This window comes from Haliaeetus leucocephalus, unplaced genomic scaffold (genome assembly GCF_000737465.1).
Source record: "Haliaeetus leucocephalus isolate CR32 unplaced genomic scaffold, Haliaeetus_leucocephalus-4.0 Scaffold197, whole genome shotgun sequence".
Lineage (NCBI taxonomy): Eukaryota > Metazoa > Chordata > Aves > Accipitriformes > Accipitridae > Haliaeetus > Haliaeetus leucocephalus.
Window position 1 is genome coordinate 73,916 of NW_010972633.1, and position 26,470 is coordinate 100,385.

General features: G+C 48.7%; 1 protein-coding gene across 5 annotated transcripts in view; it reads left to right on the forward strand.

Annotated features, from left to right (window-relative positions):
* The window catches only part of HADHA (hydroxyacyl-CoA dehydrogenase/3-ketoacyl-CoA thiolase/enoyl-CoA hydratase (trifunctional protein), alpha subunit), a 26,516-nt gene extending 637 nt beyond the window's left edge, over positions 1 to 25,879 (forward strand). Inside the window, exons 2-22 of one of the 5 annotated variants that reach the window (XM_010565866.1) lie at positions 1,096 to 1,167; positions 2,570 to 2,611; positions 3,798 to 3,839; positions 3,928 to 3,998; positions 4,797 to 4,930; positions 6,174 to 6,312; positions 7,339 to 7,458; positions 7,544 to 7,646; positions 10,515 to 10,637; positions 11,310 to 11,428; positions 12,259 to 12,315; positions 15,971 to 16,080; positions 16,372 to 16,506; positions 17,149 to 17,320; positions 17,864 to 17,950; positions 20,345 to 20,485; positions 21,761 to 21,829; positions 22,211 to 22,406; positions 23,309 to 23,423; positions 24,007 to 24,152; positions 25,317 to 25,879. In XM_010565866.1, the coding sequence (XP_010564168.1) occupies positions 1,096 to 1,167; positions 2,570 to 2,611; positions 3,798 to 3,839; positions 3,928 to 3,998; positions 4,797 to 4,930; positions 6,174 to 6,312; positions 7,339 to 7,458; positions 7,544 to 7,646; positions 10,515 to 10,637; positions 11,310 to 11,428; positions 12,259 to 12,315; positions 15,971 to 16,080; positions 16,372 to 16,506; positions 17,149 to 17,320; positions 17,864 to 17,950; positions 20,345 to 20,485; positions 21,761 to 21,829; positions 22,211 to 22,406; positions 23,309 to 23,423; positions 24,007 to 24,152; positions 25,317 to 25,462 (2,339 nt within the window). In that variant the 3' untranslated portion in view covers positions 25,463 to 25,879. Of the gene's footprint in view, positions 1 to 318; positions 1,168 to 2,569; positions 2,612 to 3,797; positions 3,840 to 3,927; positions 3,999 to 4,796; positions 4,931 to 6,173; positions 6,313 to 7,338; positions 7,459 to 7,543; positions 7,647 to 10,514; positions 10,638 to 11,309; positions 11,429 to 12,258; positions 12,316 to 15,970; positions 16,081 to 16,371; positions 16,507 to 17,148; positions 17,321 to 17,863; positions 17,951 to 20,344; positions 20,486 to 21,760; positions 21,830 to 22,210; positions 22,407 to 23,308; positions 23,424 to 24,006; positions 24,153 to 25,316 lie in introns of all 5 variants that reach the window. The other 4 variants (XM_010565871.1, XM_010565868.1, XM_010565869.1 and 1 more) reach the window with 4 other exon arrangements.
* The last annotated feature ends 591 nt before the right edge of the window (positions 25,880 to 26,470 follow it).

The window sequence follows — 26,470 nt, forward strand, 5'->3', positions numbered from 1 at the left end:
GGGGGGGGTCCCTGTGATTCCGCACTGGGGGGATGATGGACCCTCCACGCAGTCTCATCCTCTGCACTTGAGCTGATCCATAGGGAGAGAGCGTCTTTGTGTCCCACACGTGTGTGTGTCCCCGATGCCCCTGTGTGCATGCCTCGGGGGGGATGTCCCCATGTCCTTGGATGTCTGGATCCCTGGGCTGTCCTCCAAGCACACACATGTATCCGTGGGAAGGGGGTATCCCCATGTCCCCACATGGGTGGGGAGAATGCCTCCAGGCATGTTAGTGTCTCCAGGTGCCCCACAATTTTTCCTTATTTTGGTATACAGGAATCTCAGTTGTTGACTAATGCTCTCTTGCAACCTGCTGACCCGGGTAGGGCCTTGGCACTTTCCTCCCTGTTTGCAGTCCTGGATCGTGGCGCTTCCTTTCAGAGCGACCAAAGCAAGGAGTCACCAGGTGCCCTCAGGAAGCCTGAAGGCCAAGGCTCAGAGGCATTGGAAATTGGTTCTGATTTCTGCTCTTTGAAAGGCCTCAGGGTCCGGTATCAATGTTGACCTGAAATCTAGCAGCATTTCATTTAAACCTAATACCTGTCTTACGTGCAGTGTTGGAGTGAGTTTGTACGTGAGCCAGTTACTCCAGGACCAGGGTGCTGCAATGGATAACGAGCAGAACTCCAGCAAGTGCTCCGGCTGTTGTTGGTTGGACTTCTTTTTATAACTGGCAAAATTGTTCATCACAAACAGTCCTGGAGGTGCTATGAGGACACTGTCGCTCACTGTAATTAATAGTGTTGTTCTGCCGTAACAAAGTGTTTGTTAAATTGGATGCAAACCTTGCCAGGGCAGGTCAAAAAGCATGCAAAAGGTAGCAAGCAGGCAGAAGACAGTGTGAGCTCAAGAGCTGGCCATACCTGCTGAGCCACATACCGTGTGCTAGCAGGTTCCCAGAGGGGATAGGAAAGCTCAGTTTGTCAAAATCTTCCTGTCTTACGGCTCACAGTTCAGCGCTCTGTGCTATCAGCTCACACGTACAGGCTGAAAGTGTGGGCAGTTGTCCTGAGCTTCAGCTGGTTCACTCTGCTGGTGCTTGCCTTGGTCCAGGACTGCAAGAAGGCTTTTCTCTGGAACCATCCATGGATGCTGTTCCCACTTCAAGTGGCATGCCACGGCCGGGTGAGTGGAGGGGCGGGAAGGGGAAGTGCTGGACAGGGAAGCAGCCAAGGAAGTAACAGAGAAAAGAGAAACCTGGGAAGAAACAGGTCCCGGCTGGACTGTGTGAAAGGGGTACTTCCCGTTCTCTGCTGCATCCAAGTTCTCAACAAAGTCCTGAGAGTAACTGTCTGAAGCATTGGCATCCCTATCTCTAGATGCTCTTTTAATTGGAGTGAGTGAAATAGTGAGAAAGGAATCGATATTCAAGGCTTTTAATTCTTGAATGGCAGAAGCGTACATCTGGCCTACTGCTGCTGCTGCTTCCTGCAGCATTGTGAAGGGGGATTTTTCTGGCTCCGATCTTGGCAAGTTGCCGTTGTAGTGCTGAATGAATCAATGCCTAAAGCAGATGTGCTGTGACTGTGACCAAGTAAATGTGCTTTTAGTTTTAGACATGTTTTCCACAAGTATTCTGGGCTCTAAAATAAAATACTCTCAGGCTAAAGAAACCTCACTCAAATATTAAGCAGCTGTTACTCTAATGACAGTATCTTTCCCAAAAGAGTTTATGTTAAAATGTAGTGAGATTTGTTCGGTTGTGCCCTTGATTTTTTTTTTTCCCCTACTTCATATCTTTTGTTTTGCTAGAACTGAAAGGCAACACGGAATTCAAGGTTTGAGGTTTACATGGAAGCAGTCTGTTTGGAAACTGACATGAAAAAGAAAAGCATGTTAGACCATAGAAAGAGCAAAAAGTTAATTAATCCATTCACTTTTTATTTTTAATTGAGATTGCGTGTTTCGCCTGCAGTGTAGTTTTTACTACATAGTGCTTTGCTTTTGGTAAGCGTTGGGAGTGATGTGCTGCTCACCTTCCTGCATCCCAGCTTTAGCAGATGCCTGGCTGAGAGAGTGGAAGGAAAACGTTGTCACTTTCCTTGCAGCTGAGATTTGTTTGGTCTAAGTCTCCTTCCTGCTGTGCCTAGCTATGTGCAGCAATACAGGATTGAAGTGAATGGATTCAGTAAGATAGTTCAGTCCTTGCCTTCTTTTTAAAGTAGTGGTGCTGTGGGGCTTTTATTGGGTTAAAATGCTGCTGTTAAAAGTGCATCATATTCTGCTCAGGAGCACCTATCAGCAGAGAAATTGTTGTCAGACCGCCCTCAGTTTTTGTGGGAAATGAACGTTGGTGCTTATTTTCAGGAGTACCTGACTTTTGCATGCAAAAGTTTAGGGAAATTAATGTTCGCTACAGCAGTCACAATCTGGGTATTGTCCTGGTCCAAAAATACTTTAAAGTAGCTTTGGAGTGGAAACCAGTTCATTCTTTGTTTATAAAATGGTATTACAGGCACATGAGACATGCATGCACACGCAAACCTGTTTGCCGGGACAGACTGACGCTGAATTTCCATCCCCACAGCGTCGCACCATGTATCCTGGGCTCGGGGAATGGAGCACAAAGGTCAGTCCCTACTGCCAGCACTGGAGACAAGGTGGAAAGAGGGCCAAAGTGCAGTGGAGCTCCAGCCCTGAGCCCCTGTCACGGGGCTGTGGGGAGGGAGAAGCACTTGTCAGTGTGAGGTGCAGGCTGAGGTTTTAAGTCTGTTTTCCCTGTACTGGATTTTGTGCCTTTTTTGCTGCTGGGAATGGGAATGACCAGCGTTGAGCAGTAGACCTTCCCTAGCTAAATGGCTGTGTTCCAGTTGGTAGATGTGCATATGGTGCTCAAGAAGTAACACTTTTACTAGATTTCAGACTTAAAGCAGCTTTGGCAGGGCTTCAGCCTAGATCTCTGTTAGAGGATCCTCTCGGTCAAGGTCAAGGTCGCTTGAATGGAACTGAGATTCATTCATGTACTGAGAGATCATCAGGCCAAATACAATTTCTCAGCAGAAAAAGGAGATCTGGGATTTATGAGTCAGAAAAGTGGCATTTTGCTTGTGGACAGAACTTATCATACCGTGGTCTGAGCTTTCAGAGTGCTTTGAAACAAGACAAGTTTGTCTGGGTGCTTCCATGTGTAGTAGAGATGGATCAAGTATTTTGTTGATAGATGGAGGTGAGAATAAATATTTTGTGTGCTCTTTTTGTGGCTCACCAGATGTATACCCTGAGATCTGTGGAGTATACTTGGGGTGGCACCATTCACTGGCACAAGAGTGTGTTTTTGCAGAAGTATTCTAGGGCAGTTGTTTGATTTGCAGAGAAGTTAACTTGCAGGCTTGAAACTCTCCAAAGTGCAGGAAGGTCTCTGGTTTAGCACGTGAAGAAGTGTTGAACTGTGCATACTAAAGGCAAGCAAAGAACCCCTGTGTGCCACCTGCTTCATCTCTTGTCAGCTCTTTGAGAAGAAGGCTTTGGGTTTGGGTTGGTTTTTTTTTTTTTGGTCTCAGTTTGGCATTGCTGATGTTGGAAGCTGCGGTGTGGAATCTGTGCTGTGAAAGTCACTTCCACTTCAATAGTGTGGAATCTACTGAACTCTGGTGGTGGCACAGGTCAAGCTGTAAGAGAAGGAACGGGCTCATACTCAGGATTTTTCGAAATGCTGTACTCAGCAGATGAGGGGAGATGGGAGGATGCATTAATAAAGGAGAGTTAAGCTGAGACTACTGAGAATTCCTTTAACATCTGCAACATCTTTTCTTTAGGTTATGCTTGCCGTAATATCTCCACGTCCACTGCTCTTCAGAGTAAGTGTAAAGCTTTTCTATGTGAGTTCATTGTCTTTCTTAAAATCCACTGAGCATAAGCTGATAACATGTTTCTGTTTGTTTCCAGCTAGAACCCACGTTAGCTGTGATATCAAAGGAGATGTTGCTGTTGTACGCTTCAACACACCAAATTCAAAGGTGCTGGTTTAGCTGGCTGTGGTTAATAGGCATATTAGTGGAAATGATAGGAATAGCAGTCATACGGAGAAGGCATTGAAACGTCTAATTTAAGACCAAGAACTTTCCTAACCTGCAGCTTTTCAAAGTTACAAGCAAAGTAGAAATAGGAAAATGAGTGTTTGGGTGTTGAATGAGACATCTGAAAATGCTTCATGGAAATATTTTGTGTGTACTAAGCTAACTTGTCTCTCTCACTGGCACAAGATACCGCTAAATCTTACTAAGTTCTTGGATTCAAGACATTTAACGAGAGTGTCCATTATATAGGAAAAAAACAGCCTAGAAGCTCATAAAATCTGTGTTTGAGGTCACAGACCCACTGTTGGTGATGTTAAGGAGGAACTTCTTAGTTATAGATTACTTGATGACCTGCTGCAGGGTTTCATCTTCGAGGTTTTTTCCCCTCACTATATTATGACACAGGATGAACTAACTTTCATAGCAAATCTGAGCTCAGTTTGAGTGCCCCAGAAGCATTATAATTGTGCCAAGCAATGGTCTGGCTGTTGGGCTAATTCCTGGATGGTCTAGTCCTTTTTTTTTTCCAGAAAGCAAATCTTGAAAGGCTGTAGAGCTGCAGCTCCTACTGTCTTGGAAAATCTATTTAGACCAACTGTTGGCTTTGGCTTTTTGTTGTCAGTCTTTCTTCTGTGCAAGTTTTCTGATGATATGATGGTTGAGTCCCATATTTAATCAGAGGTTAAACTCCACTGTCTCTTGAGCTCCTTATTTACAATGCTTATTTGCTGCCTTTAGGTGAACACTCTATCCAGACAATTGAGCTCAGAGTTTACTGATGTAATGAATGAGATCTGGGCCAATGAAGCTGTCAAAAGTGCTGTCCTCATCTCTTCAAAACCGGGCTCTTTCATTGCTGGAGCAGATATTGAGTAAGTACAGGGACGTTAGTCGTTATGCTGATGGAGCTTTCCCTGAAGTCCAGCATCCAGGGCCAGTGGTCTGGTGCACTGTGAAGTCGGAGCAGTTTGTCACTGACATTTCCCCAGGGGTGAGGCAGAGGCTAGGAATGAAATACTGTGCACAGGATGCCTAACTTGCTCAAATGAAGTTAGGACGTTGATAAAGAGGAGCATGGCAAGTCACTAAACCCCATTTGGCTGTAACACTTGGTTGCTCCTTCCTGCATACTGGGGTGCAGCCAAGGAAACCCATCCTGGCTCCGAAGTGAGCATTGTCCTTTGGTCTGGGACACAACAAGAGCAGATAATTTACATGCAGGACTTCATTTAAGCTGGGTTTGAGTGCCTGGCGGTCTGCCAATGTGGCCCCTTGATTAGGCAGGATTTGGCACTCTGCCGCGTGGAGCATCTCAGCAGCCTCCCAGGCGATTCAGCGTGGCTAACTTTTGCAGGGTGTGGGACAACCCGTGTGGGTGCTCTCACTGGGACCCAGGGTGCCATTGGCTCCTAGTCCTGACACTGGGCAGGACAGAATAGTTGTTTAAGGACATTAAAAGCCAGAAAGCTCTGAGGAAAGAAGGTAAATTACAAACAGACCCTTCAAAACCTTATTACCTTTTTGGCTGGCCTTATTCAGGGGCAGAGACTTGATGTATGTTGTGGTGGGAAGGAGGCAGTAGCTAGAGCTGATAAGCAGAGCAAAATGACAGGCTGTGTTTAAGAGGTGTCTGCTGGTCTCAACACTACGAGCCTCCTGAATTGCGCCGGCCTGGCAAACACTGCTAGCCTCCATGAGAATAATTGGCACAGGGAGTCTTTAATTGGCGGAGTGCAATATCAGGGCACTGGCCATCTGCTCCTCTAAAAAGTGATGCTGGGCTCTCCCCTCCACCCTTCCTGGCAAGTGCTTTGAGGCTTCCTATGACCCTTCCTCCTCTCCCCCAAAGGCTTTCAAAGCTCTGACACAAGGAAACTCATTCACTGCCTGCAGGCACAGCCCAGTGTCAGCATGCAGTGACTTAACCCACTGAATTTAGTAGTCTTCCTGTGTTGTCTGTTAATCTAAGACTGGGGGACTAAATAGGTCTTGCCTGTCTGTCAGCCACTGGAGCTTTGTGGGAAAAAGAGGAACAAACTCATTGAAGCACTCTCATTTTACTGCTGTTTTCTGAGTGCTTTTCCAATTCTGATCAGCCTTTCTGCCTCACTGCAGCATGATTGAAGCCTGCAAGACTTCTCAGGAAGTGACTCAGCTCTCTCAGGAAGGACAGAAGATGCTAGAAAAAATTGAGCAGTCTCCAAAGCCCGTAGTTGCTGCCATCAGTGGCTCCTGCCTGGGAGGAGGACTGGAGGTATTGAACAATTCTGGGTCTGACAAGCAGGAGTGGGAGTTCACAGCGCTGGTTCTCTAAACTATCCAAACAATGCCTGCAGGACTACTTGCTGTGAGAAGGATTTGAGACCTGACATGGGTTCATTACATCCATTCAAATGAGTTTGTGGCAAGTTAATGGCTTGGTTGTGCTTCAGGGCTCTGCCATGCTAGTTTTTCTGCTTCTGTTGAAAGAGAGCTAATCAAATATGAATTTGTGTGGGCCGGGCTAATATTTAGATGAGAGTCTCCCAGGGAAAACCGGCTGTTTCCAGCAGGCATTGGATCTGAATAAATGTTGCTGGCAGAGTCCAGGCTGGAAGTTGCTGCTTTTCAGATGAAGTGAGTCTCATATCCCAGGAACTTCTCTTCTTTAAAAGGTTGTTGTGAGGGATGAGTGTGGGGAACCTGGCCAGGCTCCACCCTGGCCTGCGTACTGTGCTCTGTCACTTGCCACTTTGGCTGGGTGCAGTACTTGCTTCGTAATCTCCATCTAGGGTTTTGTGAACTGAAAAGTCTCTGGGGTAATTCCTGGAGCAAAGTTGTTACTAAAACAGAATAACCTTGTGGGAATGGAGTCTCTTCAGTTGTGTACCAATTTCTCAAGCAGTCGCAGCTTTTTACAAGCACTGTGGTGACACAGATCTGAACTTGGTGATCCAGTGATAAACCAAGTATTATGGCTGATCTGTAAATGGGACCATGCTCTCAGTGTAGTGAATGAATTTAACCCTTGATGGTCTAGATGAGACTTAAAAATAGCTTGGCTCTGTTTGGTAGTTTCATGTTCATGTCATAGCTGCTTGCCGTCATCTGCCCGTGTGCGCTTCTCTTGCTGGAAGAAGCCATCAGTGAGCACAGAGGGAATCTGGACAGTTGAATTAGGGAATTGGGGTAGAGTCGGGAGGAAAGCTGAGGCAGTTTGTAGAAGAGACCTTTGTGATGGATGCCCAGTTCCTTTGTGGTCTTTCACAGGGAAAGCTTTAGTTTTCTCTTCCTTTTTAAGGTTGCCATTGCCTGTCACTACAGAATAGCAACAAAGGACAAGAAAACAATCTTGGGAACACCTGAAGTGTTACTGGGTCTCCTGCCGGGGGCAGGGGCTACTCAGAGGCTGCCAAAGATGGTAAGTAAGAGGAAGATCTTCGCTCAATAGCCTCTTCTGCTGCATGGTGTGCTCCCATTCTGAAATCCCCTTTCTGCCCTTGCAGGTGGGACTTCCTGCTGCCTTTGATATGATGCTGACTGGAAGGAACATCCGTGCTGACAGAGCAAAGAAGATGGGTCTGGTTGACCAGCTGGTGGACCCTCTAGGTCAGACATGATGCCTCTCAATTTCTTGATCTTCTGCCTGTCAGTTAACCTCTCCACCTTACTGAAATGGGTGGAGAAGCCATTGATGCAGCCAGCAGTCTAGTGGGGGCAAAGCATATGGACTGCAAGGTCCTTACTAGGCTCTGCAGTGCAATCTCCATTCCCGCCTTAGAGGCATGCGCACGGGGACCTTGAAATATCAGGCTCTTGCTAAAGCTAAGTGAATAGGGAAAGGTTAGCATAGAGGGCAGGCCTGTTGGCGCTCTTGCATAAGCTAATTATACAGATAAGAACCTGCATTCTTCATTTATCATGTCAGAGGGACAGATTACAACCCATAATGAAAGGAGAATGGATGACCAATGTCTACAGTTATGCAGCCTGCAGATGTTAATCTCTGTGACAAGATCTTGTGAAGAAGCCTACCCCCATGGCTTAGGTGCTCTGAATTGCCTACTGACTTTCAGTTGGGTGGAGAAATTCCTTGCAAACTGCAGACCAGATTGCACTTCCAAGTGCTGAGTGGGCTAGTGAATTTGCTTCTGCTCTTCCTTCCCTAGGGGGGTTTTCTTGGAAGGTGACAAAATGGAGGAGCAAACCCTCCACAGCCTCCTGAAAGCTCTGAGCAGCTGCAGCCAGGAGTTAGAATGGAAACCACTGTGCCAGCTGGTACTGCCACGCAGTTGCACTGTGCTGAGTGTGGTTTCCCCAGGCAGAGCATGGCCAGAATACCCTGGTGGCCCTTAGCTCCTGAATCTGAATAAAATAAAATAAAATAAAAGGTGCTGGTGCCTACCCCGAGAAACTCAAGGGAAGGCCCTGTGTCTGTTCTGTCTCACATGCTAGTGCTCAGCCGGGTGAGATATCCTTAGCTGTATTCTCACTTTTACAATGATTGCTGGTACTCAGGCTTGAGTTAAAACTGCCTGAATAAACTTTACCACTGTATACTTGCTTAAATGTGAATTGGCTTTTAAGAGCCATCGAATGTGGCTTTTTATACCAATGATTACACTGGCTTGCTTAAAGGAAGCCTGAACTTTCTGAAGAGCTGTTTGGACCTAGCTCAGGCCAGATAAGCACATAGGAGGAACACAAAAAACAAATTATATGCAAGCATTAGAGGCATTCCTTGTTCATTCAAATAGCAGCCAGTGCCAGAAGGCTTTCTGCTGAGTATTCTCATTTTCATTCTCAATGTCTGGGGGAAAGCAGCTTTAACTGGGGCGATGCTTTAACTGATTATAGAAGGCTTTGAAGGAGAGAGACAGCATTAATCAGGAGGCAATTTCATGGGGTGCAATCAGTTCTCCTTCAGTAGGGAGCTCTACAGCATCCTCTTGATCTATTTACTACTGTGCCCAGATCTAATTCTGGCACGTGCCTTTTATACAAGAAAGCAGATGCAAGTCAACAGCCTGTAGCTCCTGGGTTAGGCCACTACAAAATGTTGAGATGTTACTGCAAGTAAACCCACCTATGTCGGTTTGACCACCTTGCCTGCATAGTTCTTATAGCTCAGACTTAAATAAACAGCTCTTTTCTTCAGCTGTAATATCAAAGTCTAGCGCTTGTTGGTGTTGAACACCCAAGCTAATGGAAAGGGGAAATCGGGTATTCACATCTTGTAGCACATCAGGCCACTAAAGTTGCAGGTCTCAGACGTTTCCTTGAAGTGTTGGGAAGAGAATTTGGAAGCTGGTAAGGTTTGAGCTCAGAAATCCCAAATGCTCTCAAATTTCCAATAAATTCTCTAAAATTCACTGGGCATTGGTGAAATGTAGATTATGCAGCAGCTCTGGTTACGTTTTCTGTGCTGCCTGTAAAATGAAATATGTTGTTTTGTTTGGACTGTTTTCCCCTAGACTGGCTCTGACATACTGCCAGGGCATGAGTGAGACTTCCTAACAGCTTTCATGATCTGGTCAAAATGCATGTGCTCCTTTATTTGCTGCTTGCTGAGAGACCTGCCAGCAGACAGCAGCATGTGGGGTCTGCTGAGTACATGCTCTCAAGATTTTATGTGCAGACAGGTGAAACCTTAGAGTTGAAGACCTCAGCTGTTGGTGGAGGGAGGGAAGACTGGGAGGTGAAAGTGGGGAGGGGTTTTGGTTTTGTTCTTTAACTGTGTCCTGTGTCAGGGAGTACTTGTCTTCTCTGGTGTATTCTTAGCTCTGAGGACTCTCTGCAGCATCTGGGTGTGGTTGGAGCAGCTTACAGTGAAAGTTAATGAGGTTGCCCAGCTGCAAGTATACAGAGTTGTAACCTCATCAGGTTTGTTCTGCTAGTTCAGAGGCAGCCCAAGGCTGCACCTTTAGCTGGTGTCCCTGTGCAGAATTGCTGGGCATTGCTCTTTCATTAATGACTCATTGTGTTTGCCTCTAGCAACTTTACACAACTGCCTTTTCAGCCCCCGTATTCTATCCTCCTGTACTGGCAGAACATGTCCCTGAGCAACCTGATCTAATTCCAGAGTTGGATTTAACTTTAAACTTGGCCCTGCTTTGAGCAGCAGGTCAGACCGGATGGCCTTCCATGTCCCCTTCCAACCAAAGCTATTCCATGGTTTTGTGAAAGTAATGTTGATGTTTAAGTGGCATACTGCTCTTTGCTCCCATTGGGAGTTGGCATTTTGGCATGTCTGTATAATGCCATGGATATTAAATGCCTTGGGGCCTTCATGTAGTTTGCCTGTTGAGCCTTTCCATCATTGTTCGTAATCAAGAAAAGCCAAACAGGCTGGGGGGAATAGAGTGGTAGCAATTCAAAGGAACATCATGCTGCTGTCTCATCCTTGCTTTTCTGCGTCATCATCCGTCAGTGATAACTTCTGCTGTGTTTCCTCAAGACTTCTTTTTTTATTCACAGGGCCAGGTATGAAGGCTCCGGAAGCACGAACAATTGAGTACTTGGAGGAGGTAGCGATTGGCTTTGCCAGAGGACTAGCCAACAGGACTGTGTCTGCCAAAAGATCGAAAGGGCTAATACAGAGTAAGTCTGTGGGTATCATGGCCAAATCCCAAGGGACTGTAGGGAGTATAATCCAGCTTTGCTTCTCAGGGATGTGTTCATGCTCCTACTTAATTCCATTTTCAAAACAAAGTTATTTCATGTTGTAATTATCTCTTGAGCCAGGTGGATTGGAAGAGAAAACATTGCTCTGCAGATCTGATCTTCAAGTGATGTTGCCAGAGATGTACATGGTAGCTCCTAAAGTGTACTAGAAGGGAGTCAGGCCTCAGGAAGAGAGCAGCAGCTGCCTCCAGAGGACTATCCATCTTCAAAGCTTTAGTAGCAAGTTCTGTACCAAGCTTGTGTAATCAAGTGGGAAGAGGCACATGGGTCTGCTCTGTACTTAATCCTCTTTAGCAGCACCCTTATGCAGTTAGGAGAGCCCAGAAATGATGACATCTCTGTATGAGTTCTACTCCACAGAGCTCAGTCTGTCACCAGTTGTATTAGCCCTAAATGAGACTTGTCTGTGAAACAACCCATAGAAACCCTTCTGAGCAGACCATGCTACCTGTGGCTGAGTTTCAGGTGCATATTTCTGTTGCAGATATGCAACATTCACATCTATACTCTTTAACTTTCAGGTTAATTGTTTAAAGACTGATTGTGCATATAGCGCTGTGCTGAGACATGTTTTGTCCCGTCTTGCAGAGATAACAGACTATGCTATGGCTCTTCCATTTGTGAGGCGGCAAGTCTACAAGACAGTGGAGAACAAAGTTCAGAAGCAAACCAAAGGACTCTACCCTGCTCCACTTAAGATCATTGAGGTAAGCCCCCCTGCAAGGCCCAAGAAACTACAGTGAAGGTGGATCTGTGGGATAACATGGCAGCAGACGGAGGGACAGTGGTTCCTTCCTGAGTCAAGCTATACATCCTGATATTCACAAAAGATCAGTCTTGATGAGTGCGAACTGTGTGGTGTATTGAGCAAGCACGGTAAAATTCAGAATAGCTTCCCAGAATGTGATCACCAATTTATGTGGTACTGGTACCAGTAAGGGGTAGATCAAGAATCCCATTTGAGGGAAGGCTTAGCTGGAATGCTTTGTCCATGAAACTTTCAGCTGTTTTTTCCAGGTTTCCTATACAGTTTCTAAAGAGTTGGGTGAACCTGTTCAAAGCTAGGAAAATATAAGTTGCTGTTTTCATAGCACTAACCACACAATACTTTAAAAGTTAGTGCCCTGAGTTACACAGGTATTGTATTACTTACAGACACTGTCCATGGCTTAAAATTACTTTTCACTGTTTAAGTTGTTGCCAAGACCTCTCTAAAACCTGTGAATGCCCCCCTCTGAGAGCAGTGACATTACAGGAGCACAGTCCTAATAAAAACAGTTATTGAAACCACAAGGTATGTGTAAAAAAAAAAAAAAATCAACCTCATGGAAACTCCTTGCCATTGTAGCTATTCAGTGCTAGAAGGACAAGGTGATTCATAGCTTTGCTTTGAACAGCATGGACAGGACCCAGAGAGTCTGAAGTGTGCCTTGAATATTGGGGAGGGGTTACGTGTGAAAACAGGAGGTGCAGCTAAACAAGTAATTGTTGGCAGACATGACTTAACGGTAGCATATCTTTCTTGTTCTTTGACTAGGTTGTAAAGACTGGTCTTGATCAGGGGCATGACGCTGGATACCTCATTGAATCCCAGGTAAGGAGATCAGATCCCTGGTAGTAATCAGTAAATTATGGAGTCTGGGGGGATTTGTATTTAACCACACAAAAAGGATAATACTCGTCACAGGCCACTCAAACTGGTGTCTTGCTCCCTGCCCCTTCTTCTGGCAGTGGGGCTATGAAAAAGGTCTATCTTGAACTGTTTGTCAGGGTTCTTCATCTGTGAAAATGTGCCTTTTATCATTCCTGTCTGTGTTATCTTTTTGAGTGGGGAATAACCAGACGGAGTTCACTGATCTAGGTTTCACATAACAGGACTTTGATTTCTCTGTGTGTCTGGGCGCTGTTTGTTTTTTCTGATTGTCACACAAGACAGATAACCCAGAGGAGTGGGTATTCTGCTGTCAGTCTCATCAGTGTTTCCAGGCAATTTGGTGCAAACAAGTCATTTCCTCCAAGAATTAACTTTCATTTTTACCAGTGTTCTGTTTACTCTGTTACCTTTTTTCACCATCATCTTTGTTCAGGGTGTTGATTCTCAATTACTCTTGTTTTGGTGTTTTCTAGTCCAGGTACTTTGTTCTGGTCCCTTTTCACCCATTGATGATTTTGGGTACTTCTGAAAATTAGGTAGTTCTTTTCAGTAGTGATTTCTCACCCAGAACAGGACTTTTCTCTCCTTATCCCTTGGTCAAACTTACTTATTTAGTAGACGCTCCAGTCAGCATACTGGCTAGTACTAGCCATTCAGGGGGACCTCAACAGACCGGAGAACTGGGCTGCCAGGAACCTCATGAAGTTCAGCAGAGGGAAATGCCAAGTGCTGCCCCTGGGGAGGAATAACCCTGTGCACTAGTTCAGGCTGATGGCCAACTGGCTGGAGAGAGTCCAATGAAGGGCCACAAGGATGATTAAAGGCCTGGAGCATTTGGCACACAAGGAGAGGCTGGGAGACCTGGAACTGGAAGAGAGAAGGCTTGGGGGGATCTTATTAATGTGTATAAATATCTGGTAGGAGGCAGTAAAGAAGGCATAGCTACACTCTTCCCAGTGGTATCCAGTGGCAGATAAGAGGTAATGGGCACAAACTGAAATGGGACATTCCACTTAAATATGCAAACCAACTTTTTTACTGTAAAGGTGATTGAACACTGGAACAGGTTGCACAAAGAGATTGTGGAGTCTCCCTCTGTGGCAATACTCAAAACCCAACCAGACAAAGTCCTAAGCAGCCTGCTCTGGTTGATACTGCTTTGAGCAATGGGGTGCAGCAAGTCAATCTCCACAGGTCACTTCCAACCTCAACTATTCAGTGATTCTGTGAAATGAGCCTCTATTTCTTTTTTCCTTTCCCTTCAATTCTTTAGTTGCCTGGCACGTCAGTTGAGTGTAGCACCAATAATGACTGCTAAGGGTAGTCAAGTCTTTTGCATTTTAAGGCCCAGAAGGCTTCACCTCTTGTTCTGCTTGCTGCTATTCCGCTTTGTAGGTCCAGCCAGTGGTGAGGCTGAGCAGATATTGCAGAGATGTAGGTATGCACACATGTGTGTTCACAAACACAGAGTACGTGCATGGCTGGCTGCACAGGCAGCGCAGTGCCTTTACCAGTGACACCCACATAAACACAAACCACTTGCAGGCATGGTCAAAGATAGATGCTGTTTCTCCTGGTTGGCTGATCAGAAATCAAATTCATACGTGGTAATAAGTGCACATGTGCGTGTGCACACACACCCCTTTAATACCTGACTCTAGATGTTTCAATGGTCAATTAGTGGGCCACAGGGCCCAGTCTGACCAGCTGCTGGCACATGGACCTCATGTCCTAAATGCCATCCAGTCCTCCTTGAAGTTTGCTAGTGACATGCTCAGGAAAATAGGAATAGAGTTTAATATGGAGGTAGGACAGACTGTGGTGGGCAGGTCCAGGGCTTGAGCAGGCAAGCGTACTCACCAGCAGCTTGCTTATGCATGACCCTTTTATTCCCCCCCCATACACACAGAGTCTTTGGTTTCCCATGCTTGTCCATTCTCAGCCATCTCAATCCTTCCCTTTCTCTGCCCTTGTCTCTGCCTTAATAAACAACCTGCCCCCAATTAGTTTTTCCTCACTGGTCCCCGTTTTGCTACATCTGTACTCAAATTTGTGATTTTTGGTACTGAAGAGGTAATTCTGGCTGTGCACAGTGTCACTGGTGTGTTTATCTGGGCGCTGCTGGCTCTGCAAGACCTAACTCCCCAGAAGATCCACCACACTCCCATCTGGTTATCTCTGCATTTGGGTCATCTCTCACATTGCTGCCCCTTACCCACCGGTGAAATCCATCTGTCCCCCGCAGTACTATCTGTAACTTTTACCAGCTTCTCACGCTGCTATCTGTCACATCCTGCAGTCTCTTTCCTGCTGTGCTTAGTAGCTCCTTTTGTTGTCTTCTGGTGACAAGGTGCTGGTCTGAGATGTAGCTGTCTGCCTCCTACCTTAACAGTGACCTCCTGGGTATACCCCATCTGTTCTGGTTATGCATTCCACCCACGTTGGGTCTGGTGCTGAATAAAAGGCTTGGGATACTCTGTTCCTTACAGAAAAGAATGAATGTTTTTCCTGAGAATAGCAGCAGGATGGAGCTCTTCCCAGAACCCTCTAAAGAATAAGTGTCAGTGTCGTGTCTTTTTTTTTAATGCCTTCCTCTTTCCAAGGAGACTTGCAGATTCTCTTCCAGGCTTTGTGTTAGTGATATTTTAACAAGCCTTTAACTCACAGGACAGTGGTGAAGGAAGATACAGCCTGCTCTAAACTACATTGCGTTGGCAGCTTTCCTTAGCTGACTTGGCTCAGGCAACATTAGTTTTCTGTTGCCTTACGCTGTCTTTTGTCTTCCTGACTACTTTCCCGTTTCATGCTGAGTGCTGGGAGGTTATAGAGGCCTTTGATTTTGTTGCCTGTCTATGATCCTCCGAAAATAGTATCAGGTGACTGCTGTCAGTGAAAATTGGCCTGTTTAAAGATTTTTCTCAAAGCCTGAGGGCAGGGCCCTTTCACCTGAAAGCCACTGGGGCAATGGCCCCAGCTAGTGCAGGATGCACATGGGGGAGAAAGAGTCCCATGTCAGTGAAATACAGTCCTGCCACTGGGGAAGTAGAAGTGGCTCCTGCATTGATCTCGTAGGACCCTGTAGCTGCTGCCTGGCTGCAGCAGCCAGGTGGCTTCTGGCTTGCCATCATGCCAGTGAACTGCCAGGGAATGCTCCTCCCAAAGCTGTGCTGGATGGGTGGAAATGAGCTGTGAATGATTCAGTGGATAGGAAGAAGATGGATGTGGAAATACTGTGGCTGCTCTTGTTCCCTGGCAGAACCCCTGTCCCTCCAGACACAAGTGTTAGAGGTACACACTCTTTCAGATGCTTTAATTGTTTATGAGAAAGGACATTGAACAAGCAGTTTCCTACTGCTTTCTGGCAGCCTCTATGGGAGGCAGTGGTGCAAAGTGGGCTGTGCTTAGCACAGAAGGTGCCTCTGGGCAGAGGATATGTATGCCCTGTCTGTTCTTCCTTTTCTAACCAGGTTACCAGTCTGTGCAGTTACATGGGTGGCTGTGCTCTCCCCCTTGCCATGTTTTTGATGTGTGTGTGCTGGAAGCAAGACAGCTGTTACATGCTAAACTCTCTGCTTCCCTCTTCGCTTTCTTCCAGAGCTTTGGTCAACTTGCAGTGACTAAGGAAGCCAAGGCACTGATTGGACTTTACCACGGGCAGGTGCTCTGCAAGAAGAACAAGTTCGGAACACCTCAGCGAGAGGTCAAGTAAGTGCAAGCATAGGATGCCTGAAGGAGCAGTTGGAGGACCTCTGCTAGAAGGCTCTTGGGACCGAGTGGCCTAGAGTCCTGAAAAGCAGTGTAGCAGAGCACAGAGATTTCCAGCCTCCAGAGGTTAATCCTCTGCAGTTTGGAGGTCTCGCCCACCAGTGAAATCTTCTTGCATGACCTCACTAAAAATAGTGCCTGGGTGGACAGGATCTGTGCAAGTCTGACAGCAGCAATGGAAATTCAGCCATTTCTAGCTTTGAATGTGTCCCCTGGTCCTTTTCTGTGCAGGACTCTGGCAGTGCTGGGAGCAGGGCTCATGGGAGCTGGGATCGCACAGGTTTCAGTGGATAAGGGACTGAAGACCATTCTGAAGGACACAGCACAGCAAGGCTTGGACAGAGGACAGCAGCAGGTCTTCAAGGGGTATGTGAGTTAAAAGGAATTTGCTCTGGATGGGATGGGGCTGCCTTTAGTCAAAATACTCCTCTGCTTTCAGGCAGTCGGGAACTCCTGACACCTCTCTTCCTTTGGAGTCTTCTACCATCAGATGTCACAGAAATGCTTTCTTTTAAGGTTGTCCAATGCAGTGTGCGGGGATATTGGTATGAAACAGCCCCAGGGTATTCAGCCTTAGTTCCTTAGGTAGGTAGATGACTTAACAGATGATTGCTTTAGCTTTTAGATTTAGCAGTAGCTTATAGAGTTAAGCAGGGAGGGAGTAGTCCTGGCTGCATAGAGGCCCATATCAGGGGATACATTGGGTCAGACTTCTGAAAAGCTGGATTTCTTTCTCCTGTTCTCCTGGTTCAGCAGTAATAGTGCTCAGCTGTGCATCCTCAGGAATGTCACCAGTTGACCTTCAGACTAATGCACCGGCTGAGTTGTCCAAGCATGGCTTTCCTTTTTCTAGATGGAAGGAGGGGCTAGGAGTGACAGGCCTGCTGGATTGGAGATAGTGTTTTGGGTCCCAGCTGCAGGAGGGAGGGATGCCCTTGGTGTTGTGGTGTACCTCCAGCAGTCTGGGCTGGCCTGCTCAGGAGCTGTGACAGAGCTGTCCTTCCCTAGGCTGAACAGCAAGGTGAAGAAGAAGAGTTTGACATCGTTTGAGCGGGACTCCATTCTCAGCAACCTGACAGGCCAGCTGGACTACAAGGGCTTTGAGAAGGCAGACATGGTGATTGAGGCTGTGTTCGAGGATATTAACATCAAGCACAAAGTGCTGAAGGAAGTGGAGGCTGTGAGTATCAGTTCTGACCTTATTGCGGCCTTGCAATACTTAAAGGGGGCCTACAAGAAAGATGAGGACAGACTTTTTAGCAAGCCTTGTAGTGATAGGACAAGGGGTAATGAATTTAAACTAAAGGAGGGGAGATTTAGATTAGATGTAATGAAGAAGTTCTTCACTATGGGGGTGCTGAGGCACTGGCACAGGTTGCCCAGAGAAGCTGTGGATGCCCCATCCCTGGAAGCATTCAAGGCCAGGTTGGATGGCTCCTTGAGCAACCTGGTCTAGTGGAAGGTGTCCCTGCCTGTGGCAGGGGGGGTAGAACTAGATGATCTTTAAGGTCCCTTCCAACCCAAACCATTCTGTGATTCTATAAATTGGGCTGCTGCTTTAGAATTAGTTTCTAATGCCATCTGCCCTGACAGAAAACTGGGTTTGCCTTGTTTATTAGGGTTACCAGGTGCTGGTGCTGTTTTCTCAGGGTTCTGCCCATTACTCTTTGGATCTGGCTGTGGACCCTGTCATTTACACTGTCTTTTCCACCCCCTGCCACAGGTGATCCCTGCTCACTGTATCTTCGCCAGTAACACATCTGCCCTCCCGATCAGCCAAATTGCTGCTGTTAGCAAGAGGCCAGAGAAGGTGAGTACCCAGTGCCATGTGCCTGCTATGAGTCTGTGCTGAGCTGTCTGTTAGAGGCAAACTGGCTTTGCTGTAGGTGAGCGCTGGCATCTTCTGCTTCTTCTTCAGAACATGAAACAGCTCAACCTTTGTCCCCAGTGCAAGCTTTGAACAAAGAGCTTGTGGTCTTTGGACAGGTAGGAGGGGGATGAGGGTAGACTCACCTCCAGTGTGATGTTGGCAAGGCAATGTGCAGCAGGGACATGAGAGCACTTCAGGAAATGTCAATGCACGCAGAGGGACAGAAAAGCTATGGAAGGGCTTGACCTGAGAGAATTCCAGCCAGGAAGACTTCAGTCATTTTGATAAACTGATTAGACATAGGAGTGACTTGCCATGACAGGAAAATGCCTTCTCAAGGAGAAGGCATTAACCTAGCAATAAGGGAAGAAAAGTTGGTGGCTGAAAGCTGAACTCAGAGGTGCTGAAACTGAAGCCTTGGTTAGCCACGGCACCAGCTCCTGAAGGGGTGGTGAGATTTTCTCTCTGGCTCCAAATGATCCACGTGAACAGGATACCAAGAGCAATATAGCAGCTTGTGGCAGAGGTTTGGAGCAGAGGAATTCTTCATCCCTTTGCTTGAAGTCTAAACAGCATATGAGGTAGCTGCGTCCCTCATCCCTTAGCCCAGGCAAGTACAGCTGAGCAGGAACATTGCTGCATGTGGAGCAGCCTGCCCTGAGGGACGTGCTTGGTGGAGTTACCTTCTGAGGGGTGTGAATGCGCTGGACTGGGAGGGAGGCAGCTGCGTGCTGTTTTTCATTGCCATCCATGACTGCCAAGGGTACCTGTGATAGATCTGCCAGCCTCACGCTAGCAGGTGACACAGGCCCTACAGGAGACCTGCACTTTTCAGGGAGCAGCAGCAAGAGGCCAGACATGACACCGCAGCATCTGAAGTAGTGTGAGGGATCTGCGTGACCAGGTGGAGTCACCTCCCGAGGGCTAAGCATTGGTCTAGGGCAGCCTTGATAGAAAAAGGGGAAAAGGCTTTCCCCTCATTTGAGGAATCTGCTTTGCCTACCTGGGGCTGCACAAAGTGAAGGAAGGGGCAAGCAGTTCTCCTGTGAGATAAACCCATCTCCCTCTCTAAAACGGGTGGGACGGGGAGGCAGTAGCAACTTGGGCAGAAGGAGGGGGAAGCTCTAGAGCTCAGTTGGGAAGTGTTATACAAATGCAAAAGCAAAGGTACCCTTGGCTGATTTCCTGAACTCCTACAAGGATCTCAAGCCTGCCCAGGGCAGTGCATTGCCTCTGCTATTTGTCTTCCCTGCAGAAGTTCTGTGGACATCTGCAAAGTTGGACTAGATGATTGTTGTAGGTCCCTTCCAACTGAAATATTCTATTCTAAAGTCCACAGAGTAACAATGTGTGTCACAACTGTTGGAGGTTCCCGTGACCTTCGTGAGCCTCTTCCTCGTTTCCTGTCAGACCTTGGTTGCATCGGAAATGCAAACTGAGTCTTATTTTTTCAGACTTGGAAGTAACATCGTCTTGCTGTATAAATTGCCTGTGTAATGGCTCTTTATGGGGAAACTGATAGGAAACCAGTTAACTAATTAGTGTATTTAATTAGTTTTGCAGTCTGCAACTCTCCTGCAAGGTGCCCCTGACTTAGATCTTAGTGCCAAGTGTAGCTTCCAGGAGACATGAAGGTGACATGCTGATTACATGGTCGCGTTAAGAAGGTGAGGCACACAGCCTAATAATCTCCATTTAAATGCTGTTTCCAGAGGAAGGCTGTGCTTACTTCTGTAATTAGTTTCTGGAAACATGCCTTCTTGTCCTTAGAGTCACTTTATCACCAAAAAAAAAAACCCACCCCCAAAAAAACCAAACCAAAACATTCACAAGCAGAACACGGACTCTGCTCTACATCTGTGTCTCTAACTGCTGTTCCACTCTCATAGTCCAGAAGAAGCACCACCCAGGCATGTGGCTGCCCTGCCAGCTCAGATAGTACCTGCAGGTCACGCAGTGCCTGTAATTCACCTGCGGAGTGAGCTCGGCTAAGATTCCCAGACAGGTTTAGCTGCCAGACTATTAACAAGTACAGAGAGAGCTGAGCACCACTCTTGGTCCTGTAAGCATTATACCTAAATCCTCACTGAGCCAAGAGCTGTACAGCATGTGCTATGTCCTTGGGAAAGCCAAGGAGAGAAAGGGAATGGGAGAGCATTCCCGTCAGAGAGGGATACAGTGTGGCTGAACACATAGTGCACTGTGGTGGTGGGTCCTGCAGCCCATGCTGGCCTGTTTCCCTCTGCAGTTGGGCACTTGACTTGCAGAGCAAGTTACTCTGGGAGCCAAAGTCTGTCTAACCCTGCTTAACCCTGAGCTCTTCCTTCTGCCTAGGTGATCGGGATGCACTACTTCTCCCCTGTTGACAGAATGCAGCTGCTGGAAATCATCACCACAGACAAAACGTCACAGGACACTGCTGCTTCTGCAGTTGCTGTTGGCCTCAAACAGGGCAAGGTCGTCATCGTTGTAAAGGTGAGGAAACACTGCCCAAATATGAGCTGGGTTAATAAAAGGGCAGGCTTGTGCACTGAGAGGAGGCTGAAACATGGCTGTGAATACACTGGCATTAGCTACTCATGCTGAGAAGTAAAAATGGAGGTTAGAAGAGGGCAGATGCCCAGGTGATCCCTCAAGTGTCTGTTGGAGCAGCCATGGAGGGCCAGAAGGCACAGAAACAGTCTGACGGGCCAGCACGAGGAGCTGGCAGTCCTGCTCCACATAGCTTCCAGGAGGCTGAAGCCTGTAGTGACATCTGAGATGGAGCAGAGTCTGGGCAGGACTCTCACCAGCTCTGCTCCCTGGCAAGCTGCAAGGACAGAGGGTCAATGAGCAGTAACCCTCCTCTTTCTGGATTTAAATCTTGTGTGAAAGGGGGCAGAAATGCACGTGCAAGTGTAGGGAAAGAGGTATACCAAGCAGAGGGAGACGGCTAAGCACAGCAAGGCAGCAGTTGAGAACAAACTGCTGTAGTCTCTAGGAGGAGGCAGCAGAGCCTCAGAAAAGCGGTGGGCTTTGAGTGGTTTGTTAGGCTGACAGCTGCTGTTGAACACACAGCCCTCCAAATGGAGCTGGTCTCATGCTCCATGGTAGAGAGCATCAGTGATGCTGTTTCAGCTGTGTGGGAGGTTCAGCCGGTAGGCTTAGGGCAGTTTGAGTGTATTTTTGGATTGGTCTCTTCACTGATGTGTGAGGTTGCCAGCAATGCTGAGCGGGTCTGTCCTGTAGTGCTGGGAAAACTGGCTTGTCTAAAAGTTCTCTAGGCAACTCTGGAGGCCAGTGGAGATACAGTGCTGCTTCTCTAACCCTCATCCCCACATCAGATGCTTCCCTGAATGGCAGTTTGCAGCTAATGTGTTGTTTCCTGACTTGTGAGCAATATCAGAGGTGAAACAACTGGTTTCACTTCCACTGAGCACCCTTTCCCCTGTCAGGCTGTTGGGCTTGGTGAAGCAAGGGGACTTCTGCAGCCTGCTTGGGACCTCCAGGTGCTGTTTCAAGTAAAAACACTCTGGTGGGAGCTTCCAGGGAGTAAGTTCATGGAAGTCTTCAAACACTGCTGAACCCTACAGGAAAAAACTACTGCAGCAGTCAATAACATACTGCTAGAAATGGAGTTCAGTGTGTGCCCTGGACGTCAGTGCTTGAACTACAGCCCAGGCTGTGAAATGCAGTTCTTGTGCTGCTGAGAGAGGACGTGTTCCTGCAGTTTGTACTCACCCACCTTCCTGCTGTGCTTCTCTTCCCTAGGACGGGCCTGGCTTCTACACCACCAGGTGCCTAGGGCCAATGCTGGCAGAAGTGGTCCGAGTTCTCCAGGTGTGTATCCTGTCGGCTGCCGCCCATCCACCAAATAGGTCATGTAAAGTCTGCTTCTTCCTTGCCCTTGGTCGGGTTGACCCCAGCCCTGGCCAAGAAGGGAGGTGGATAACTGGCCCCAGTGCCTGTGGTTGTCCCCAGCCAGCTGTGGGCTGATGAGACCTGGTGCAGGCAGTGATGGGGCTCTTTCCTCCCCACACAGCACCAGGGGAGAGTCAGGAGTGCTGCAAGCACGATTACACTGCTCCTATCCGTAATCAAACAGCTAATGGTGCTGGTCACAGCCTGTGGCCCCATATGAGTAAGGGCTTTCTGCCCCCCACACTGGGTTTCCAGGACCCTCACCCAGAGACATCACTGCTTCCCCTTCCATTCCTGCAGGAGGGCATTGACCCAAAGAAAATAGATGCCATCTCTACAGCCTTCGGCTTTCCTGTGGGTGCTGCCACGCTGATCGACGAGGTGGGTGTGGATGTGGCCACACATGTGGCTGAGGACCTTGGCAAGGCCTTTGGCGAGCGCTTTGGAGGAGGCAGCATCGAGTTGTTCAAGCTAATGGTGGAAAAAGGCTTTTTAGGTGAGACGCTAGGTTGTTTTAATCGAACAAGTTTCCCCTTTGTTGAAGAAAGAGTACTAGCATCCATCAGCCTCTTGTGCCTCAGGTGAGGGCAGTCAGAGAACAGCCCTGGGAATGGGTTGGGAATCCCTCCCAGCTGTACCCTGGGCAGACCTTTGGCTGTAGCCAGACCTTCCTTTGCAGAAATGGCAGCAGCAGGCACAGATGCTGCCCACAGCAAAAGCAGCAGGCAAGATCTCACGAACCTCTTTGTGGCCCTTTGTGAAACCTGCACAAGTGCTCTGGGACATGGAGAGCAAGTGGCTGGAAATAAATGTGCTCAAGTGAAACAAGCCCTGAGCTGAGCTTTAGAAGCTCTGAGCAAGGAAAAATTACATCTCTGTCCACATGGTAGAAGCTGTGGCACTGGGTACCAGAGGCAGCTGTGCCTCTGAGCACACCAGGACAGAGCAGCATCCATCAGTGGGACCTGCACTTGGGCCATGACAGCTCTTACCCTCCAGTGACCCTTGCTGTGACCAGACCCCTGGCATCGAGGGTTACTCAGGAGATCTTTTCATCTCTGTACCTTGCTCCCAAGTGGGAGTGGACAAGGACCGTGTCTTTTTACAGCTGTAGCCACGGAAATGGTGGCATTATTTGACTGTGCTCTGGATCTAGTGAAGGCATTAGTGCCTGACACAGTGGCAACATCTTGCCAAGGAGTCAGCTGGATGTGGGCCCCCTTCCCTGTGTCCTTGGTGAGGCAGCAAACAGGCTCGTTCTGAAGTGCAGAGACACCGCCTGTGCCAGGAGGATCTGCTCATGCTAACAGAAGCAGGAGTCACAAGATCAGAGGCGAAGGTGTCACGAGCAAACAGGATGCGTGGCAGGATGTGACTGTCTCTTTTTATCCCTGGCAGGTCGCAAGGCAGGGAAAGGCTTTTATGTTTACCAGGAGGGGGTGAAGAACAGGAGCTTGAATTCTGGCATGGATGAGATCTTGGCACGGTTCAAAGTGCCAGCCAAACCTGAAGTGTAAGTAGCTGTGCATGCCCGAGCAGTGGTGTGGGCTGGCTCTCACCCCAGCTGCTTCTCCGGCCTCTGAGCAGCAGCACAAGGGCTGCACCAGGCAGCACTGGAGAGGTTGCTGAACATGGAGTCACTCTAGATGGCATTTGGCTGTTCTGAGATGGTGTGTAGGGGGGCAGACTGTTGGCTGTGGAGAGCCTGTGCTAGCAGGAATGGGGAATCCTTGAATTTATCAGCATTTGCTTGGGCACCTTTGCAGAGAGATTTCCTGTGGTGGGGCTTGCCAAGGCAGGCAGGTTGGTGCCGTGACCTTCCTGGCGCTGGACCTGTTGTACAGCCTGGCCCTGAAACATCTCCTGGAGCAGTTCCCATCTGGCCTGATGGAGCCTTTGCCATTCTTATGTGCCTGCTTCAGGACACATCACAGAACTTAGTCCTTATCCTCATGCAGATAGGGACAGTCTCAGTGAGAAACCGTTCTCTCCCTTACCCCAGGTCTGGCCCTGTCCCCAGTCTGTGCTGGCTTCATGTGCTCCTCCATCCAGCTGCTGTGTTACCTGCACAGCCCTTACTGACTCTTTCCTTGCAGCTGCACTGATGAGGACATCCAGATGCGCTTGGTGACGAGGTTTGTGAACGAGGCAGCCATGTGCCTGCAGGAAGGGATCCTCAGCAACCCTGTGGAGGGAGATATTGGTGCTGTGTTCGGCTTGGGCTTCCCACCATGTCTGGGAGGTAAGTGGGCTCAGCTGGGGTTTGGGCTAGGCTGCATGGCTTGGCTGGCAAGCTTTGTAGTGGGCTTGCCTACTGGGTTCTAGCCACCAGAGGTATGTCAGCTGTCAAGGCCAGGTTTGAGCTGCAGTCTGACAAGCCTGAGTGTCCTTCTCCCGTATAAAGCCTGAACCAGAGGTTGCTCCAGCATTCCCACCCCATGAGAGGTGGCAGTGAGCCTGAGAGCTGCTGTGAGATGATTCTGCCAGGACCCAGTGGAGTTTCTCTGCTGGTACAGCTGTTTCACAGAGCTGGGCTGGTGAGGATTGAGGGACTCTAACCAAGTCATTTGCCATCTCTTTGGGTTTGAATAAGAAGGCAGAGCCATGCTGGCCCCAGCCGCATCAGCACTTTCCATGAGAACTTCAAAGAAAGAGCTCTTACCGTGCTTGATAGTTATGGGGGTGTAGGTGGGATGAGAGACTTGCAAATGTCCTACATTTTTAAGAAATCCCTAGCTTGCTTTTGTGCCGCCATATGGTGCTTGGTGAAGAATGAGGCTCTGGTATCTCATCTCTTGCTACTGCTACTTGTCTGGGTGGCCAGGCAGGCATCTTGCAGCACTTCTGGAAACCTGGTCTCATGCTGCACACAGAGTTGAGAAATGGTGCCCAAAGACCCACTGTTCCCCCCTGTGCCTGCATGTGGCACAGATGAGGCTGAGCTGATTAACCTCAGCCATGGCGCACAGCACTTTTCAGGCCAAGGTATTAGCCAAGAGCACCAGCAAAGTTTTCCCGGACCCATCTGCAACCTGGGTGGCTGTGGTCATGGCCTGGGCAGTGGACGAAGCATGAGCTGAGGTTTGGGTCCCAGCTGAAGGATACTAAGGGCTCTTGGGCATGACATAGTGCTTCTGCTGAGTACCCAGCACTTTCCCTCCTTGAGGCAAGCTCAGACTAAGGGAGCAGTCCCAATTATCTGTGCCCCAGCTTGTGCCCAGCAATCCAATCTGCCTCTGCTTAAGCGCAGGTGGGTGGGCAGGGAGCAGGGTCTTTTGGTGCCCTTCCGAGAGACTGGGTGTCTCTTGGAGAAGGATAGGTTGGCCGAATCCAGTGCTCTCGCCCTTCCAGGCACCTTGGTGCTTCTTGCTTCCTCGGCACAGATGTGTCCCCCTGTCCCCGGCAGGTCCCTTCAGGTACACGGACTCATACGGAGCCAAGCAGCTGGTGGACAAGCTGCGGAAGTACGAGGCCGTCTATGGCAGCCAGTTCACGCCGTGCCAGCTGCTGCTGGACTACGCCAACAGCCCAAGCAAGAAATTCCACCAGTGAGCGTGGCCTGACACTGCCTGACTGTGACACACCGACAGCTCGAGCTGGGGCCACCGGCTCTCCAGCGACACCCCATTCTCTGTAGGTTAATCTGCAAAGCACCCGGGGGAGGCAGGGAAGGAAGGAAGGTGGTGGCAGATTGCCTCGTGGCTTCTAGTCATTTCAAGTGCCTTATCAGCTACTCTGTGCTGGGCACATCCGTCCCCTGCCAGCGTGGGCCTGGTGGCTCCTTGCTGGAAGAGAGAATTTCTTCTGTGTCCACCTCCATGCCGCAACCTCCAAAGCTCCAGGTGTGGCAGGCACCATCCAGCACGCAGCTGGCCCTGAGGGCCTGCCTTTCCGTAAACCTCCAACAAAATAAATCCCCGTCTCCTAGGTTTGGACTCCATGCCTGCTTCTCCTGTCTCTCTGGGGTAGCAGCCTCTCGGCGCCGAGGAAGGGAACAGCTCGAGTCGGAAATAAAGCATTCAGGCAATCCTCTGGGGTCCTCTCCGTGCTTGCCGGCTGAAAGCCCCACAAAGGGGCTGCTGGCGGTTGCCAGAGGGTGGGGAAAGGCAGGGGATGGCGGCAGTGCAGAACAAAGACCGGCTCTGTCACCTCTGCCATCAATCAGGGTCTGTGAGGAGCCTCTGGCTCTTTTGTCTGGCCCCGAGTGCTGCTGCCGGGGTTATCCTGGCAGATGGACCTGCCTGTAATTGCAAATCAAGCAGCCAAAGGCCAGAAGGGTCCCCCGTGGGGAGAGCTCAGTTTAAACTAAAAGGCTTTAAATCTCTGTGCACCTGTCAGTGATTTCAGAGCTGGCCTGGCCTCCTCCTCCCTGGCTTCGTGTGGTGCCTCCCCAGGCTCCAGCCTTTTCCCTGTGCCCTGGCAGGGCTCGGACCGGGAGCTGGGTGCTGCTGCTCTTTTCATGTCACTTCTGTGCTTGTTTCTCAAAACTACTGGGGTGAAACTGGGCTGAGACATCATCTCAACCTGCCTCTGCTGCCTGCTGGGGGAGGCACTGGGCTG